The 18,148-nt window shown below is 40.5% G+C and overlaps 1 protein-coding gene across 1 annotated transcript in view; it reads left to right on the top strand.

Moving 5' to 3' along the window:
• KLHL13 (kelch like family member 13) overlaps window positions 1-18,148 on the top strand; it is an 85,574-nt gene that overhangs the window by 48,459 nt on the left and 18,967 nt on the right. The window contains exons 3-5 of the mRNA XM_082488204.1: window positions 13,752-13,893; window positions 16,283-16,415; window positions 16,669-16,865. Coding sequence (XP_082344330.1) covers window positions 13,752-13,893; window positions 16,283-16,415; window positions 16,669-16,865 — 472 coding nt within the window. The remainder of the gene's footprint in view (window positions 1-13,751; window positions 13,894-16,282; window positions 16,416-16,668; window positions 16,866-18,148) is intronic.

Consider the following 18,148-nt stretch of genomic DNA (forward strand, 5'->3'; position numbering starts at 1 on the left):
TATTTTAATACACATGGAAATAATATGCCTTTGTCTTGCCAAACCTTGATGGAGCTTTTGTTCACCTTTTGCGGCTGTGAGTTCTGCGTTAGCATATACAGGTGGCTTTTTTTTCCTTCTGTGAAATAAAGCTGAGCACAGGGTACTGAATTGCTTCTGCCTTTATTTAAGGAAGCAGTTCTTTTGACAACGAAGAAGAGTTGCTTTAAAATGCACAAGTAGCAGTGTAAATGACTTCCCTATCTGGAAATAACTATAAAGACGATTTATTACTTTTCAAAAGTATTCCAGCCTAATATCTACTATATCAGTACTTTTAAGCTTGTATTGTCTTTTTGCAGACAGGCTTTTGCTCCAGCTGCTGTAGGGACGTGCTGTAAGAAATAGGTATTTACAGGTCCTTTAAATGTCTGTCTTTTTTTTTTTTTTTTTTTTTTTTTTTTTTCCTGGTTGTTGCTGAGAATTGCGGTGATAAGCAGTGGAGCTGAAGGAATCCAGCGCTGCATGCGTGGTCACTATTGTTCTCGGTCAGAAGGGCTGGGGTTTGCGGAGCTAACCTGGCTGTATAGAACCTGTGCTGCCCACGCTCCGATTCTAGGATGAATTCTCATGGAAATGCTTCAGCCTTTTCACTCGCTGGATGCAGCAAATATGTTTAAGGCTACCAAACATAAGCTATTTCCAATAAATTGCCACTTTTTATAAAAAAGGACTAAATACAAAGAAAGTATGATGATTAAAAAAAAGACTTGTGAGAGTTTTGAACCTATTTCAGGGAAACACTGTGGTGTCACTATGTCATGGTTCTGTTTTTTAAACTATAGTACTTATTAAATGCAAGAAAAATCAGAAATAGCCCAGTCTGATCTCTGCTGCTGAAACCGAACATTTCTTTTGTGTGTCGCCTTTAAATTGCTAATAGAGCTCTGCGTATGCTCCGGCTTTTGTGATGGGGATCATGTAGCTGATTATCTCAGTGTGTTGAAAGTATGAGAACAGGTTTAGTGATCATGCTTAACTATATGATGCTGAGCTCATCTGGAGCATGAGAACTATGTGATCGGCAGCCTTAATCATCTTTTCATAATGAGTCCATGTATCCTAATGTTTATGGAGGCATTTGTTCACTGGCACGCAGTCCTGACATTAGCAGGACTTTTAAATCTAATGTTAAAATTAGTCATATACTATATTATAAAGAATGAGAAACATTACAAAATGGCACCTATTTGATTAGACAGTATATATCAACTGATAAAAACCACGAACCCTTGTAGTTTAGGTTGACCAGTAAAATAGGTGGTGGAATTAATTATCTTCCTTGAAGAGATTACAGTAAATTTTCTACTGTTTGATGTGATCTGATGTTTTTCACATATTTATAAGTTTTCTTTCGTAACTTGTACTCTGCACCCTGGCAAAAGGCTTATGTTTCGAGCAAAAGATTCAGGAATAAGTGGCGTGCGGAACAGAACATGTATTGATGTAAAATAAATGACCATAAAACTCTTGAATTCACAGATGAACACTTCTGTACTTGATATTTTGGATCTAGAGTATACAAAGGTAGTATTGAGCTTTTAATCCCTTTAGTACTTGACATCTTAATCTTGTAAAATAGGTTTGTAGTGTAATTTGGCATGTAAAGTAGGAAGGTCTTAAAGGTGATTATTTTTTTTTTGATACTTTAAATGAAATTCCAATTTTTCGGCATTTTCTAGTAAAGTTGACCTTTAACTTTAAAAGCTTCCTTTTGCTTATGATTTACAAGTAACTCATCTAGAGGTTAAACTGATGGTTGGAATGCATAGATTTTATTAGTGCTTTATTTAGTCTCTGTACCAGATTAGTACTCCGCCTTAGTTTCCCTCTATGGAAATGCCGAGACCAGCGGTACCGGCGTCTTTGGTTTCTTGGATGAAGCTGGCATCTGCGTACGCGGTACCGCCACGAAGCAGTGAACTGTCCCACAAGCTGTGCCGCTGGGCACAGTCTCCGCTGGAAAAGCTCGCAATAGCTCCCGAGGTGGGGAATGAGTACAGAGAGCTTGTCCCAGAGAATTCTCCGCTGCAGGGAACGTGTGGCCGGGTAGTATGTGAAATAAAGGACCTGCTGAAGTTGAGCTGAGGACTTTGTAGGAAAGGATGTGGTACTGTTACTGGGAAGTCTGCTGGTTTTGCTGGATCTGGTTCTGCTTTCCTGGGAATGGGAAGGAGTAGTAGTGAATTGTTGACTCTTGGCTGGTAGTTTTGTTTCCCACCGGTTATTTATTAGGGATATTTTTGGGATATCCTGATAGGGATATCCTGAAGGTAACTTCATGTTATAGGTAGGGCGAAGGCTCCCTCTGAAGGGGAATGCAGATGTCCCCTGGCTTCTGGTGGAACTGGTCCAGAGGAGCTCGATATGTTTGCCAGGGTGATGGAGAGATCCAGTGACGTTGCACAGGGAAAACTGGACAGGATTAGAAGTGGAGCACTGGCATGGGACCAGTATCTGTAGGTGTAGTGCAGCCTGGCTTAGTGCAGGAGATAGGAATGTGCGGCTACGTGTGTGTGCACATGCCTTGTCAACCTGCTTTACATTTTCTTTCATAACACTTATGGCGTTGGAGTTTAGAATATAGATTCATTTCGTCAAAATGAGTGTGAAAGTGAGTTTACACACCGCCAGTAAAATCATATACATATTTGTGGTTGTGTCGACCATGTAGGGCCAGACCTAGGTGACTTAATATATTATAGGGGCAGGTGAGCAGTTTCAGCAAGTGAATTGGAGGAAAAGGACAAAGTGAGTAACACCGAGTTGGAAAAGTGGTATTCTGTGGCGTCGCAGCTGTGTATTGACGGCCACACATTAAAACCAAACCAAAACCAGTGACTGACGTAAGCAGAGGTTAAGAATTGAAGCTCTAATTCAGAGAGGTGGGGAACAGTTCAGAATTTGGTTGTATAGAACAGCCTTGAGGTGTAAAGGAATGTGTATCCCAGTTATTGGTCACGGGTCACATCATCTCATACATGAAGAACTAAGAGGAGATTTCTTTCTTATTCACACTAGCAATGTCCTTTATAATGTTTTCCAAAGTTTTGAGCATCTTCCATTAACATTAATGGAAGAAAAATTTGTGGAAACTCTGCAGATTAAAGTACTGTGATGGACATCTACAAAGAATTCAATAATGCAAAAAATACTACAAGCCTGTGTCATGTGAGAATGATTGTGAGCTGTTTTCTGAAAAAGTTAAATATTCAGTTAAGTGTTTTTAGTCTCCAACATGCCATGTTTTAAAACAAGCAAAATAATAAAAAAAAAAACATTCTTAATGCAGAGTAATCCATTTGTAAACTTAGTGCCTTCTGTCCTTTTACATGGAACAGTGTGGCGGTATCTTAAATGGAAACTATCCTCTGAATGTGTTTTCATAAATAACTGACCAATGTTAGGAGACATAAACAAATGTGATATTCAAAAAATATTGCTGTCAAAGAATTTGTGACACAGGCTGTCTATCCCGAATCATGTGGATGTGAAATTTATCTGATAGGAAATCACAGAATCATGGAATGGTTTGGGTTGGAAGGGACCTTAAAGACCATCTAGATCCAACCCCCCTGCCCTGGGCAGGGCCACCTCCCACCAGCCCAGGTTGCTCCAAGCCCCAATGCTTTGCAGTAATGGAAATCAGTTACTGTGCAAAAGAGTAGAATAAATTCTTAATACTCTGGAGTAATTAGAGCTAGTTTGAGCTGCTTATATAGGTTATATAGGTTAATGCTTTTCTGTCTTCTTTCAAATCTCTGATTTGCTCTACAATGAGCTCTTTGAATTGATGCTATACAATGATAGATACTTAAATGGGAAAAGGTGTGTATGCATAATTCATCAGACCATCTGTATTAGTTCTCTTCTGTGAGACCACCCTTTGTCTCTACTGTCTTCATTGGTCATTTTTAATAAATAAACCCTTTTGTTGGGCTCTTGAGAATTTGACAGACTACAGTGTATTCACACCAAAACAGACTCACCTGTCTGGCAATGTTTCCGTTTTAAGCCATTACTTCCTAGATATTTCAGATTTCAACATGTTGAAGGTCAATGTGCAGGTCACCCCAAATATTTGTTTAACTCGCCTGACAATGCAATCCTGACAGAGGAATGGGGTGGGTGGGTGGGGAGTAGAAGGGGTTTTATGTCTTAGAAATAGAAGACCGCTTTCAATCCCAGCAGTTTTGTGTATAGAGTTCTCATTTGTGTCTCTTGATATTACTTTTGCTTTTTAAATAATAGGTATTTGAATAGTTAGAAATGTGACATTTCATTGCAGTAATAAACTGGCAAAAAAACAAGGAAAAAAAACCCAAACCTGGTTGTCCTGAAGTTTCCCAGTGCTGGTGGTTTTTCTGGACAGACTGTTACAGGTGAGGCTGTGGCTTACAGGTCCTCAAAATTACATTCTCCTCCTTAAATAGCATGATGTTGCAACATTGACATTTTGTTGTGACACTCTAAAGCATTTTTACCGAATTATCTTGAATATGTTACTCAACCTATTCCGCCAGAATGTCACTTCTGCCCGTTTGTGATTTTTTTTTTTATTATTTTTTTTTTTTTGGCCATTATTTCCTTGTTATTGTGGGGAAATCTTGTTGTCCCTTCACTTTCTACTCACTGGCTTTTCTAATGTTAACGCAGTGTTTTATGTTGAAGTTTGGATGGGGATATCTATGGATTTTCATAAAGTACTTGGTGAATATTGGGGTTTTAAACTAATAGACACTTGTTCGAAATGGTAATAGTGGGAATTGTAGTGTAATAATGTGTAGCTATAACACTAAAGTGGAAGTGCACATCTATATTATTGCCGTAATTTTTTGTCCAGCAGGGACTGAGACTGTTGCAATATCTGAGTTGCAAAGATGTGTTTTTTCATGTGATGGACAAGTCACCCACACCCATTACCTGACATGCTTAGATTTAACCTGTTAACCATTTTGGGGGGGGGGGAATTTTACAATTTAAAGTGGTTAATGCCCCCTCTGCATTCTCCCTGGGAGATTGTAATAAAGGAATGCTAAAACAGCTGTGAGAAGTGACAAAGCAAGAGGAATGGTAGAGCAGACCTAGGCAGCAGAAAGAGCAGGGCTTAATTACCAAATCCTAAGGTCAGAATCTTGTTTACTTTTTTTTTTTTGCTGGCTTTTAAGCTATCTAAATCATTCTGTACAGTATATAGGAGAAAGAAGCCAACGCCCTGGACAGAAATTGTTCCTAAATCTATTCCAGGTATACAGTGGGATGTGTATTTTGTGACCAAATCTTGACTGTGCGGGTGCCACCTTAGACGTATATAGGTTTTTGTCTCTAAGGAACCATTCTGCAGACTTAACAATTACTACATGTATGAAAACTAACTTTTAAAGACACATCAGGTAGAACTGTAATCCGCCGGTGCGTGCAAAATGTTATTCTTGAGTGTTTTGTTGTGCACAGGAAGAGTTGAGCTGCCGAGCTAAAATCACGGCTTGCCTTTTGAATACTTAAGACGAAATATAGAGGGCAGAGAATAGGATGTGCAGTGTCAGCCCAGCCTGGAGTGGAGGACCCGAGTGACTGCTCTATTTTACCTTTTTGCATGTCAAGGAAATAAAGTAGTTCTGCTTCTGTAGAAAAGCTATAAAGTGTGTGTATTTGCTTTGCTGCTTCTCTTTTTAATAGTAGGAATCAATAGACTTAACACCAACTTTGGCAAAAAGTCATTAGAGAACCGTTTCTAATTTAGCATCGTTAAACAATCTGAGTCTGCAAATTTAAGCTACAAATGGCTCAATGAATGTAAACCCTTTGTCAGACAGATAAATGTGGATGTGATACTAAGGCTCCCAGAGAGACTAAATACTGTTAGGAACAAAAGCTTTATAGCAATGACTGAGCCAAATATTACTTTGTTTCTGTGGAAAACAAATTTGAATTAACCAGCGGGCTGTAATTATGCTGCAAACAGCTTGAGACCTCTGATAGTTTAGTTGTTTAAGAAAGAGTTTTGAGGAGAATATTTTCTGTGTGTGCGTCTCCTTGGGAAATCACACCAAAATACTGGTTGGTGTTGCTCGGTCCTCTTCTGCTGGTGTTGTAGGACCTCGTTTTGTGCTGGCTTGGGTCACAGTGTTGCCATACTGGGAAGGAGTATAAAAAGGTTCAGGTGATGTTGGGGAATATCCTCATTTCTGGGTGAAAAGGAGGACAACAGAGATCCATTGGTGTTCGGAACAGTGATCGCATCTTCAACCATCGGAGTGTTTCTAGTAGCCGCCATCATTCCTGTTGACGGCGTGGGCTTGCGTGCTTGGGTGGAAATGTTTGGTCAAGATGGTGATTGTGTATTGAAGTCAAAAGAGACCTGGTTGTATTAAAAAAGAAAAAAAAAAAAAGGTTAAGGGCTTGACATTTGTGCACTAGTCTCCAAAACTTTGCTTCTAGAATAGCTTGAGTGGGTTACCTTGAGCCTGACTCTGGTTGAACAAGGTTCAACCTTGGCCTTCAGGTCACTTTGGGATTGCTGTTCCCCTCGTGGCCTTGCTGCCCTTGGTGCTTGTGCGTGCAGAGCCGCTCGGGCTACGTTGCTTCTGTGCTTGATTTCCCCTTCAGAGACACCTTCTGGTGGTGGTCACTGCCATGAGCACCTCATGCTGTAACCGGCCGCCCAGCAGGTCCCACTGGCGAGCTCCCCACCTCGGCTTGCTGCTGCACCTCCGTCCTTCTCTGCTGAACTTGGGGGTCTGGCAGCCCCATGCCCTCCTCTCCTGCTACCCTTGGCCAGAGCCTTGGGAACGTACAACGCCGCTTCTCCCAGGTTTGCCCTGCTGCATAGAGCCTGGGTTTTTTTGTTCTCCTTTAACAGAACACCCTCAGTTTAGAGGAAAGGTGGACATGCATAGGAGCATCCATTTGTTTTTTAATTTAAGAAACAGTAAGCTTTGTGTCATGCCTTTCTCCTGGAGTGGAGACTTAGAAGAGCTCAGTATCAAGTTACTAAACAAATGTTTAAATGCTCTGCTGTTACTGCTGTATAGATTAGAAGGCTAATTATAAACGGGGGCAGGTGTAAAAAGTGAGATAGTCAAATATAAACAGCAGCGCATTGCCCAAGGTGAGCAGTATTCGGCACTAGCTGCTGGAGCTACTTCGGAAAAACGCACCCACGGCATTTTAAAGAAATGCAGTGACCTGATAAATGCAAAGTGTTTTTAGTTTACGTTATCAGCCTCCGGTTCATCTATTAAAAATACAGCCTTCAAACTGCTCACTAAAAACGGTGACATCCGAAGCTGATAGCGTGGGATGAGGGGTCATAATAAGAAAGAAAATAAACGCTGTGATTTGCCCTGCTAATGCTGTGGGTGTATCGCAGGGCGCTGCGGTCCTGCCCTCATCCTGCGCCCTGCTGTTCAGCAGCAGCCCTGAGGCAGTACCTGTGTGCCCCAAAGCAAGAGCTGGAGGATGCCGAGCGTGTTGGTTGGGCTGTTAAGAGAGGAGTTAACTTGCTCTGCCAACCTATCACAACAGAAGTGGCCTTTTGTCTTTGTTTTCTCTTCTAGCTGGAGTCATGCATCTATTTTAGACTGTAAACCTGCATTTCCTACAGAAACCTTTTGCTGTATTTTTGTAATAAGAAACCATTAACAAGTCGCAAAACTGGCTAGTTTTACTGGGTGACTGGTACCAAGAAGAATTAAAAACTCCTGTTAAAAAATAATAATAAAAAGATGGGGTGGTGTTTTAGGGGAGGACAAATGTAAAAGTAACTTCTTTGCCAGCGTAAAGAATTTCCTGAAATTGTATGGGTGAAAATACGGAACGGAAGAAGTGTGAAGTACCATGATTGTGTAATTTGTTCATCTACATTATATTAATATTTGAATTTCTTAATAGAAGTATTATGAGATTTTCCTTTATACAATGCTGCCATATCAGTTATGCTTATTGAGCTCCTAGGTGGCCATGGAATTTGTCGGGGAATTCCTAAATTCATTACTTACAAAGCTAGAACATCTATTCATAATGGGAAGACAGTAAGATAGTCAATACTTAAATTATTTTTTGGCAGACTAAGCATACTAAAATACTTTTTGGCAGATTACGCATACAAAATAAAGAATTACTCTATCTAATAGTAAATGGAGGTTTCATTGTATTTCACTGCCCTTTTCATTAATAGGTTCATTAGCAAAATATGCGCATAGCTGCATGTATAGGATAGCCCTGTAATATACCAGATTTTTTTGATAGATCATAAAATAGTAAAGATTGGCCTCGTAATAAGAATATCTTAATACGAAATTGAAATCTGGTTCTTTGTTTGCTGATAAACACCAGAGTACTGGCACATGCCAGGAGCGATTGCTGAAGATGCCATTTACCAGTGACCAGAACACTTGCCGTCATGGTTCATTGAACAGTAATTTGACAGTAAAAATAAGGTTATAATCCTTTCAAAAACAAGCTATTGAGCTTCACCAAATTAAGAATTCACTGTCTGGCCAATATGGCTTTGGCAGGCTTTTACCGAGTTATGTAAAGTCTGTGGGTTTTAAATAAATCAGAGAACACACTCTCTAAAATATCTGTAGCTGTAGGCTGATCTCCGTACTTTGTTTTCAAAGACTCTGCGCTGTGCTCTGACGATTTCAAACAGATCTACGCTTTGCTGATGTAAATGAACAAATCCCCGAGAATATTCACAGTTGCCTTGTTTCTCTTGCATCCGAATGAATTCAACTACTTCTTCAGAAAGTGCTGTAACAGGATATTGTTTTTTTTCCTTCCTGCTACTGCGCGCTAGGCAGAATGGCAATGCCATATTTGAATATCTTAGTCGGCAGTAAAACTTAGTTTCTGCAGATCCCTGCTTCCGTGGGGCGCCTGGGCGCCTCTGGACTGCTTATTTAATATTCTAAGCTCCTTAATGGTTGTGCCAGTCTAGATACTGACTTGTGCCACTTCTCTACCTGCAGGGCTGGCTATTAGAAACTGGTGAAGACCCATGGAGATGACTTCCAATCTTCTTTTCACTAACAAGAGTGAACTGTTCTTGCTGTTACTCCCCCGTATTTTGTCCTGCATTGTGGCAAGGCTTAGGGAGTTATATACCTGATAATATTTAAAAGCCGCTGAACTTGTATCTTTCAAACCAATGAAATATTCAATAATACTACTGAATCACTCCAGTTTCAACTCTATTTTCACTACCTATGGTTTTCCTCTGCCTGTGCTACAGGGAAAAAAAAAAAAAAAACCACAACAAAACACAACCCCAAAAAGTCAGTGTAGCTTCACGTTAGCTTGGTGATACTCTTGAACTTTTGTTGTATTATTATTATTTATTTTTTTTTTTTAGCTCAAGATTTGGCTTACGGTCTTCTTTCTAGTTCTAAAGTAATTGCTAATTGCACAAATTGTCAAAAAGGGTGTTCAGGTACGTTTTAGTAGATGAACAAGATGAAAAATAGTATCTTTAAAGAGAAAATAAATGAAAGCGACTCTAGTGGGCAATCATCTACAGGAAGAAAACTTACTTTCACTTTTTTTTTTAATGGTAAAAAGCAGAACTATCTTCCTGCAAAATTGACAGGAAATTAGGATATTAAGATATTTGATTAACATCCATATAATGCACACTCCGTATTTCATTGCTACAAACCCACCAGTTGGAAGTAGGAGGAGGATTAACTCGGGAGTCGTGAGAAAAGCAGGTTTGGTTACAGTAGCTGGGGGAAAAAACCAATGCTGTACTTGAAAGAATCAACATAAGGTTAGAAAGACCGTTCTGACTGACAGCTTATTCTGTGGTAGCAGCTAATTAACCTGCGGGTCTTTTCCCTGAACTGGGAGGTGCTGCTGCCCAGAGGCCGCAGGAGGGGTCAGGCAGCCCCTCTGCCCTGCTCTTGCCGTCTCCATCCTCATTTCCCATTCCATTCCCGCATCCCCTTCTTCCTCACGTTGGGATGTTCGACCCCCTCCAGACCGGTGCACGCGTGCAACATGGTGTTAACAGCCACGCTTAGAGCGACTCATTGTGAATTATCACATGATTGTAGGTTTAGCTGTCTCCTCCAACTTTATTTTTTTTAAAACTGCTTAAAAATGCTTCTGCTGCCCGTCTTGTTTAATGATTTCTATTGATCAGAACAATAAAATTAATTAGAAAATGAATTCTCTTTCTTCTTTGGTCATACGCTTAATTGTGATATACTGTGCTTACAATAAAGTAAAAACCCCGATATGTTTACATTCATTTTTATCTAATTAATTATAGTGCTTAGCAGACCTATGTTAATGAATGTAAATAACACCTTTGGTAAGTGTCCAAACAAGACAGATGTACTTACCGTCTTCTCGTTGGGCATTGGGTCGGATATAAATTGCGGTACCCATCTGTTCGTGGTGCGAATGGCAGAGTTATTTCTGAATATTCACTTTACGGCCCCCCCCAGACAGAAGTTGTGTTCTGAATAGTTTAAGATTTCTTTGCAGGTCAGTTTTAAGTTCCTCTTGTCGCGCATGATCTAGTGCTTGGGTTTTGCTGTTTCTTTGTCTCCTGGTATCACCGCGGTGCCCGAGAGCTGCTGCATCTTCACTTCATCTTACAAAGATGGGGTTCTTTTGTTGCGCGAAGACAAATGCCAAAACTGGTACAAAGCTAATGACAAACTCATAATTTCTGGTCGCTCCGGGAGTGCTCTTTCCCTCTCGGTGAATGTCACAAGGTTGGGATTTGGGGGATCAATGTGCTTTGGTCAGGTCTTACCGCTGACTTGCATTGTCACCTCGGCCAAAACCAGCTCTGGAATGTCACTTTCTGTGTAATGGGAGAGCGTGCTGGTCTGTCCAAAACCAGTATGCTGTAGGTAAAAAAGTGTATTAGGGGAGAGGGGAGGGGGGAAATCACAATTTTTTACATTTGTCAGTTTTTTAGATATAAAGCAAAACCAATAGAGGAATGATATAACTTGGTTATCTTTAAGTTTATTCTCATGGAGTCAGTCATACACAGCCAAGTTAATGTTTGAGCCTAGAATTGTAACGTTTATATTCCGGATTTTTACAGTGTGAAAATTTGCGATTTTTCATGTCTAATTCGTATACACTCATTCCTCTACATAGGTAACAGCAAATGCGTGGAAAAGAAATAGTAAAAAGTCTCTTCTGCGGAAGAGCATCAAGTTGTGAGCTGCTGAGCTCGTGTGTGCGAGACGGGCAGTGGACCGCTGCGTGCTGAAAATCGGGTAGGGGAAAGAATGCTTATAGGCACACTGGGCATGTCAAGTGCCTACTTTTTGAAGTTTTAGAAGCCTTTTGAAGTGTAGTGTGTGCTCTCTGGTGGCCGTGCGGTTGAAAGGAGGCGTCTCGGACTCTCGAGGGGCTCTCGGGACAAAGCTTGGGTCGCTGCGTGGTGTGGCCTGTGCAGAGGAACGCTGCCAGTATCTCCGCCGTCCTTGGGAGCAATGAATCGCGGTCGAGGTCTTTTCCTATGGAGTATGCTGGCTGTTGGGAAACGATGTAGCGAGGGGTATGTGCTAAAAATCCCCCTCCAAACAGCCAAGAATGCTGCTTTGCTTGGGCCTTTCTTTTCCTCGTGATTTTAACTGATATGTAGGTCTTCTATTTTCTTCTGAGTCTCGAAAAAAGTCTTATAAAAGCCCCTTCGTGTAATGGCTATCTGATCTGACATGTCAGTAAGATCTTTCAAGGGCGAATACAGCCAGACTCGTGCTAGTTGAATCTGCCGTCCCTTCCTGCCCACGCTTCAAGTCTCCCCACATTATTTTATATTTCTTCTTAGGAAGACATGTACAAATTTAGAGACCGGCTGTCCTTTGAAATTATGTTGGACTCCTTCCTTGATGTCATTGTATTAAAACTAAAACAAACAAAGAAAAAAGAACACAAAAAAACCCCACCCCCCAAAACAGCCTAGGACAAAGTGAAGGAAAATATTTTGGGGTCATGACTGCTTTGCCGCTGTGTTGCATCGCTGTGTGCGTTCCATGGATGATGGTAGTTTGGAGAGCACTTTTCTAAGGTACACCCTGTAAAACTTTATTTAAGTTATACTCTGGAGTTGTTTTGTAAAATAGAGATAATTCTTTTTCAAAAACGACACAACTCTTCCGTGCTGCAGCACATCCACATTTATTAATATTTTTTTTTCAGATGTCCGAGTATGGGGTTGCTACATTAGAAGTCAAAGCTCTTCAGCTGTACTCTTGTTCCTACGATCTGTTGTCATGTCTGTGTGCATAAAACCTCACCGTTTCAAACCCTTGTACGCTGTTGAGTGGTGGTTTTTGTTTGAAATACCTTTTCCTAGCTGACCTTCTGTACCCGTGGGTTTGAACGAGGCACAGCAGTGCTGGCAGGGTAACGGGTGAGTTTCAGAAACTGCTCTACATAGTCCCCGTGCCCGAAGAAGGCGGGGGTAAATGTGTTTTTAAAAATGAAACAAAACTTTTCTTGGGGGGAAAAAAAAGAAAATTATGAAAATTACTTTCCTTCCGCAAATTCCAAATATGTCCTTACATAGCGATCACAGTCAAAACTTGGGGAGGGGGGAATTTAAGCACGTTCTTGTCACTTATTTAAAGTAATTTCTGAAACTGGCTTGGAGGCCAATGTTTTTACCTGCACGTTTAAAATTTGGAAACCCTTTTGTATCTGAAATTTGCAGCAATTATGTCAAACTGCTGTGAGTCTTTTCTGAAACGCGGAGCCTTTATTAATAGTGGAGATGCCCTCATCTGGATTAACAGCTTATGTTTGCTAATTAATATTGTGTATACATGCATCATACTGCTATGCATGCTAATAGGTAGTACATTAGATCATGGAAATTACAGGAACTAGTTATTGTTAATATTTCTGGAGATGAAATTTATTTACATTTTATAATAATTACAGGTTAGGGTAGTTAGAATCTCATATGCAGAACTCTTTATGTAAAGCTAATTTACATCTCAAGATGAAAATGGCAGGCTAATAATAGTGCAGTAATTCTTTAACAGTTCTACCTAAAATCCGCCCTTCCTATCTAGACTTGGACAGTTGTTGCTTGGAATCAAAACCATAAGCATTGACTTCACGCTAACAAATCCTAAAATAAAATGATGAAGTGGTTGCCTGCAGTAGCAAAATACCGGCTATCACGTCCTCAAGGAGTTCTTCTAGTCGCGTGTTTCTCACGGTAGCGTGAAGGTCCAGCTTGAAACTCCACCGTGTCTATTTTCTATTATTAGCTTCATACTCGAGCAAGGTAATGCAAGCCATAAGAATGAAACTACTGAACTTGAATATTCCGCTTCGAGTGTCAATCCTTTAGCTTTCCCTGGCAGTCTGGTAAGACACTTGATTTTGAAAGCTGGATGAGCCCCCTGCAAGTGTCCTACAATGCTGGAAGCGCAGGTGGAAATAAAATAGCATGCAGGTGTCTTAATCAGGGAGGTGGGGGTGGAAGGAAAAATCTATTAGCCAAAAAAGAAAGTTTTTGAAGTTATGCTGTTGCAGAGACTGTTAACGCTTCGCTTTCTTAGATTAACTGAAGGGGACCACTAAGGACTGATTCTGTCGCCTGCTGATTTTTGCCCTGTAGCCTCTCTGCTGTTACGTTTCGTCTCAGCAGATTCTGGGTTTAATGCACAAGAGCGCTGCATGAAAATGAGTTTGATCTTAAGGTTTCTTTGTTCTAATCTTCTTAGATCTCTGGTGGAAGAGGAGGATCCTCATATGAAAGTATCTCTTGGTAGCAGCGATATGGGCGTCTCTGCCCATCTACAGTCTTCTAAGACAGGGACCACGAGATTTTTCACCAGCAATACTCACAGTTCCGTGGTATTACAGGTAACTAAATATTCTTGTGTCAGTACTGATCTATACTGAGAATTTTGGCTGCTCTTAACAATGCCTCTACTCAAGAGACTTTATCGGAGTAGTAATTCCTAAAAAGCCTCAAAAAACCGCACATGAGTGTGCCGTGCTGACAATGCCCACGAGTGAGCATGGCTTCTAACTCCTTTTCCTGCCAGTTAAAGGTTTGACTTTAAGCAACAGCTTGGAAAAACACCCTGGCCTTTTCCTCGGCTTGTATCCCTGGTCCCTCTCAATTTCTTAGAGGTAATATCGTTCAAACAATAAAGTGGCAGCTGTGTGAAAGATGCTCTCTTGAATATAATCATGTAATTCTGTTAAGGTGAAGACTTGTGCCATCCCCTGTGTGAACACTGCCGTAGGGATGCGACGAGAACCCCACGCTCCTCCGTGGCCAGCTTTGGTGTAACCCCCGGGCTGGGTCTGACTATATGGCACTACTGTATGGTAGAACGGATTAAAATGCTATCTTCTCTGAAGCTTGAAGAATTTATATCTAAATTCATTTTATCTTCTTGTTTCTGCTGGAGCTTTCACACTCCATGCAGAGCGAAGCCTACAGCTCGCGATGGCTCTTGCCTGCGTTCCAGCGCAGCCTTTCTCAGGAGGGCAGGTGATTTCGGAATGGCACGGCTCCTTGGAGAACTGCCACTTATTTTATCGATTTGCTGCTGTTTTAAATAAATTGCCTAAGTTTTGGGACAAAAATGAGAAGGACTTTTTTTATGTTTTATTCAGAGAAGCTACTGATTCTTATGTTTTAATTTCCAAGGCTTGGGCATCGGTGCATAGCTCTCCCTCGTTTCTAAATTTTGGAACAAGTTAAATTGTCCTAAGTATTTTTCACAATGTCTCTTTAGGTTCTGTAGGTATTGTATTCTTTGGTGCGCTTGGAGTTGTCCCCTGGCTGTAGGTTTTCTAGCTGAAGTCAGCCAACGAAAGATTTCTCTCGGTGCAAGGCAGAGGTTACTGGCATGAATATAAACTGGTTACCATCCGAAAGAAAAACCTGTTAGACTATGAAGCCTCCCTTGGCTGTATTGTATATTTTGTACTCAAAAAGATAATCAGCGAAGGAGAGAAACGGGGAGAACAAAACTGTAAAACACCAACGGTAGCGTTGTGCCTTGCTCACTTTGTACTTTGTTGGGTAAAGACTGTAGTCATCAGTACACCAGGAGCAAAGTTACTCATTTTTAATATGGCAAGGGACATAGAGAGTGGTATTAGGGCTTCTAGGCAAAGTGTTCAGAGCTTATTTCCCCTCATTTAATTTTTTTCTTCAAAATGTGAGCAAATGGAGAACTGGTAGTTGGGAAGCCTCGTTTGTAGAAAGTACGGGCAAGTTGTTTGAGGCATTGAAATATGTTCGTTTTATATAAACCTGTGTTTGGCTTCTGGTATTTATTGGAGCTAATAATTCATTTTTTTCATTTGCACTCTGTTCTTTTCTGTGCGACAAATTGGAATCTTCATGTCTACTCAGCTTTGCAGTTTTAAAAATACAGCCTTTCTTTAAGATAACTTAAATTTTAAACCGTGGAGGCTGATGCCGAGACTTCTTTAAAGGTTAAATCTATAAAGACAGCATTTACATTCTTGTTAGTACTAGAAAAACATCAGAGATGCCTGGTTGAAGGAAATTGTTTTATGTTTGAGCTTCTGTTGCGCAGTATGGGAAGGAGAACAGTATTCCACCCACCCTCCAGTATCCCCGACCGGGTGTATCTCTAGTGGAGAACCTTATCTGGGATGCTGTAGTAGATGATTTTTTTTTTATTACAGTTTGCCGTTATGGGTAAGTTGGAAAAGATCAGATATATAATGTGAGCTTATTTTGCAGTTTTTGTCATGTAAACCTTGGTAATAAATTTGATAACCACAGAACCAGGTGACAGCTTTCCTTATAGGCCACAGTATTTTGCAGCCTCTTAGTTCGAAAGCACTTAAACTGGTGTGGAACAGAAATATATCTAAAGCACGTAAGTGTCCAGAAAGTGTAGGTCCAAAAAAAATATCAGTCCCTAACTGAAACAGTTGCTGGAGTACAAGCTTACAAAACAAACTCCTTCCTGGAAATAACTTAATTAGTGGAATAAAACTGCTTTCTAAGGCCCAGTCTACTTTGCGTTCTTCAGCCATTTCTGGAAACTAATAATTATTCTGCCTGTTTTCCAATGAATAATTATCATTGAATATATTAGATAGTTGTAAGATGACAAATTATTTCTTAGTGACTTTTTGGAGCTGCAGTACATAGGTAATTAAAAGCCAATAAGTATTTATGTAAAGGAAACGAAAGAGATTCCTACTCTTTCTCTCCCAAATCAAATGGATGCTTCACATTGTGCTCTTCTTGCAGGGTTTTGACCAGCTGCGAGTGGAAGGTTTGCTTTGCGATGTGACGCTGGTTCCAGGAGATGGGGACGAAGTGTTTCCTGTTCACAGAGCAATGATGGCTTCTGCAAGTGATTACTTCAAGGCCATGTTCACAGGTGGCGTTTTTGTTTAAGTAATGCGTACTGCTGTCTCCAAATTGCCATCCTTTGGACACTCAGACCCACGATGAAGGTCGTGTGTGAGTCAGGCCGGGGCCGCAAACATCCCTGCGTAGTTGTACTCTCTCTGCTGTTGCGTACGGGGTTTTAAATTAAACTTTAAAATGCTATTTTCATTTTGGATAAGTTTGTGAAATTATTTCAAGCCCATCAAAACGATCGTATAATCTTACCTCCCTGTCTTTTTCAGGAGGAATGAAGGAACAGGATTTAATGTGCATTAAGCTTCACGGTGTGAACAAAATAGGCCTAAAGAAGATCATTGATTTCATTTATACTGCAAAACTTTCCCTTAACATGGACAACCTTCAGGACACTCTGGAAGCTGCCAGTTTTTTGCAGATTTTACCTGTTTTGGACTTCTGTAAAGTGTTTCTTATCTCTGGGGTAAGACTTACTGCTTGTTTCACATTTACAATGATTAAGGCCTTGGTATGTTTTTTTTAATAAGAATGAGGCCTATGTAATAGTTTAAAATGTCACTTTATTCATAATTTGGATTCGCAAAGAACATGTTTTCTTGAAAATCTTTTTGCTTCTCAGTATTATGTACAGCGTGAATTTGATATAAATGTTATACCACATTAAAATTCTTCTAATTCCTAAGCGTATTGCAGTGGTGATAGCAGCAAATGAGAATCATAGTTCCCAGATTCCTTACTGGATTTCTTAGTTCCTGCTCTCACACTCTATGTCCTTCCATAAGAGAGCATCTTGGTGAGTTAAACTGAAAGAAATAATAGAAGAGCAAGCTGCGGTTACTGTCTGTTAATGTACTTTCTTGAAACCTTTTTGTTTTGAGGAATGAATCCCACAATTGTAGTGATCATCACAGAGACAATTACACTTTCTTTTTAACCAGTGGACCCGGTCACAGTCCCTTAGAATAATATACCCTACCTAAATGGAGTTCTCACGGGGATGTCACAGAAATGCTGCTTACATGAGAAAAGCAGCGACAAGGATTTCATGTTGATTGCTGTATTTTGCTAGAACTAAAAACGCCTTTGAATTCCTACTGGGAAATATTTTTTCACAATCGCCAAAATAAGTCCTTTTGTAAGCAGGGCACAGCCCCCAAAGTAGCAACCCCCTCCTCTTCTAGCAATAATGATTAGTTAAAAGAATACTACTTAAGCAGCTTCTAGCATGGTTGCTTTTGTGCGGTTGGAACAAATAAAGAGTTTGCGCTGCAAAGCAGCTCCCTGTAGTTCCAATGCAGTACCAATTCCCGTGCAGTTCCACTTTATGCTTTAGAGTAGCCCTGCTGACTTTTGTTTATTATAGAGATGAAAATCTCAGGTCCTGAACCCACTCTTGAGGGAGGGGAATTTTGATAACAACCTCCCCCCCTTTCCCTCCCTCTTTCAGAGCTGGTTTCCTCTTGTTTTGAGGCTGTGCTTTGGAGAAGGACACCATGCTCCCTTCAGGTTGAATGTTCAAACAGTTTTGCGGTTTCCTCTGTATTAAAAACAAACTTCTGTTTTCGCAAAAGCAGGAGAGCTGTTAAAGATTCAGCTTGTTGAGTGGTAACTGGCTTCTCCTCGTATAAGCTTTTTCCTGGGTTCTGTCTTCATGGGTGGGAAAAGGCGTGTGAGGAAAGAGATGTGACATGGAAATGCTCTCTATTCATCTGGCTCCAACCTCTCGTTGAAAGTATTGGGTCTATA

Source organism: Vanellus vanellus (genome assembly GCF_965231255.1).
Source record: "Vanellus vanellus genome assembly, chromosome: 10".
In the NCBI taxonomy this organism is placed as follows: domain Eukaryota; kingdom Metazoa; phylum Chordata; class Aves; order Charadriiformes; family Charadriidae; genus Vanellus; species Vanellus vanellus.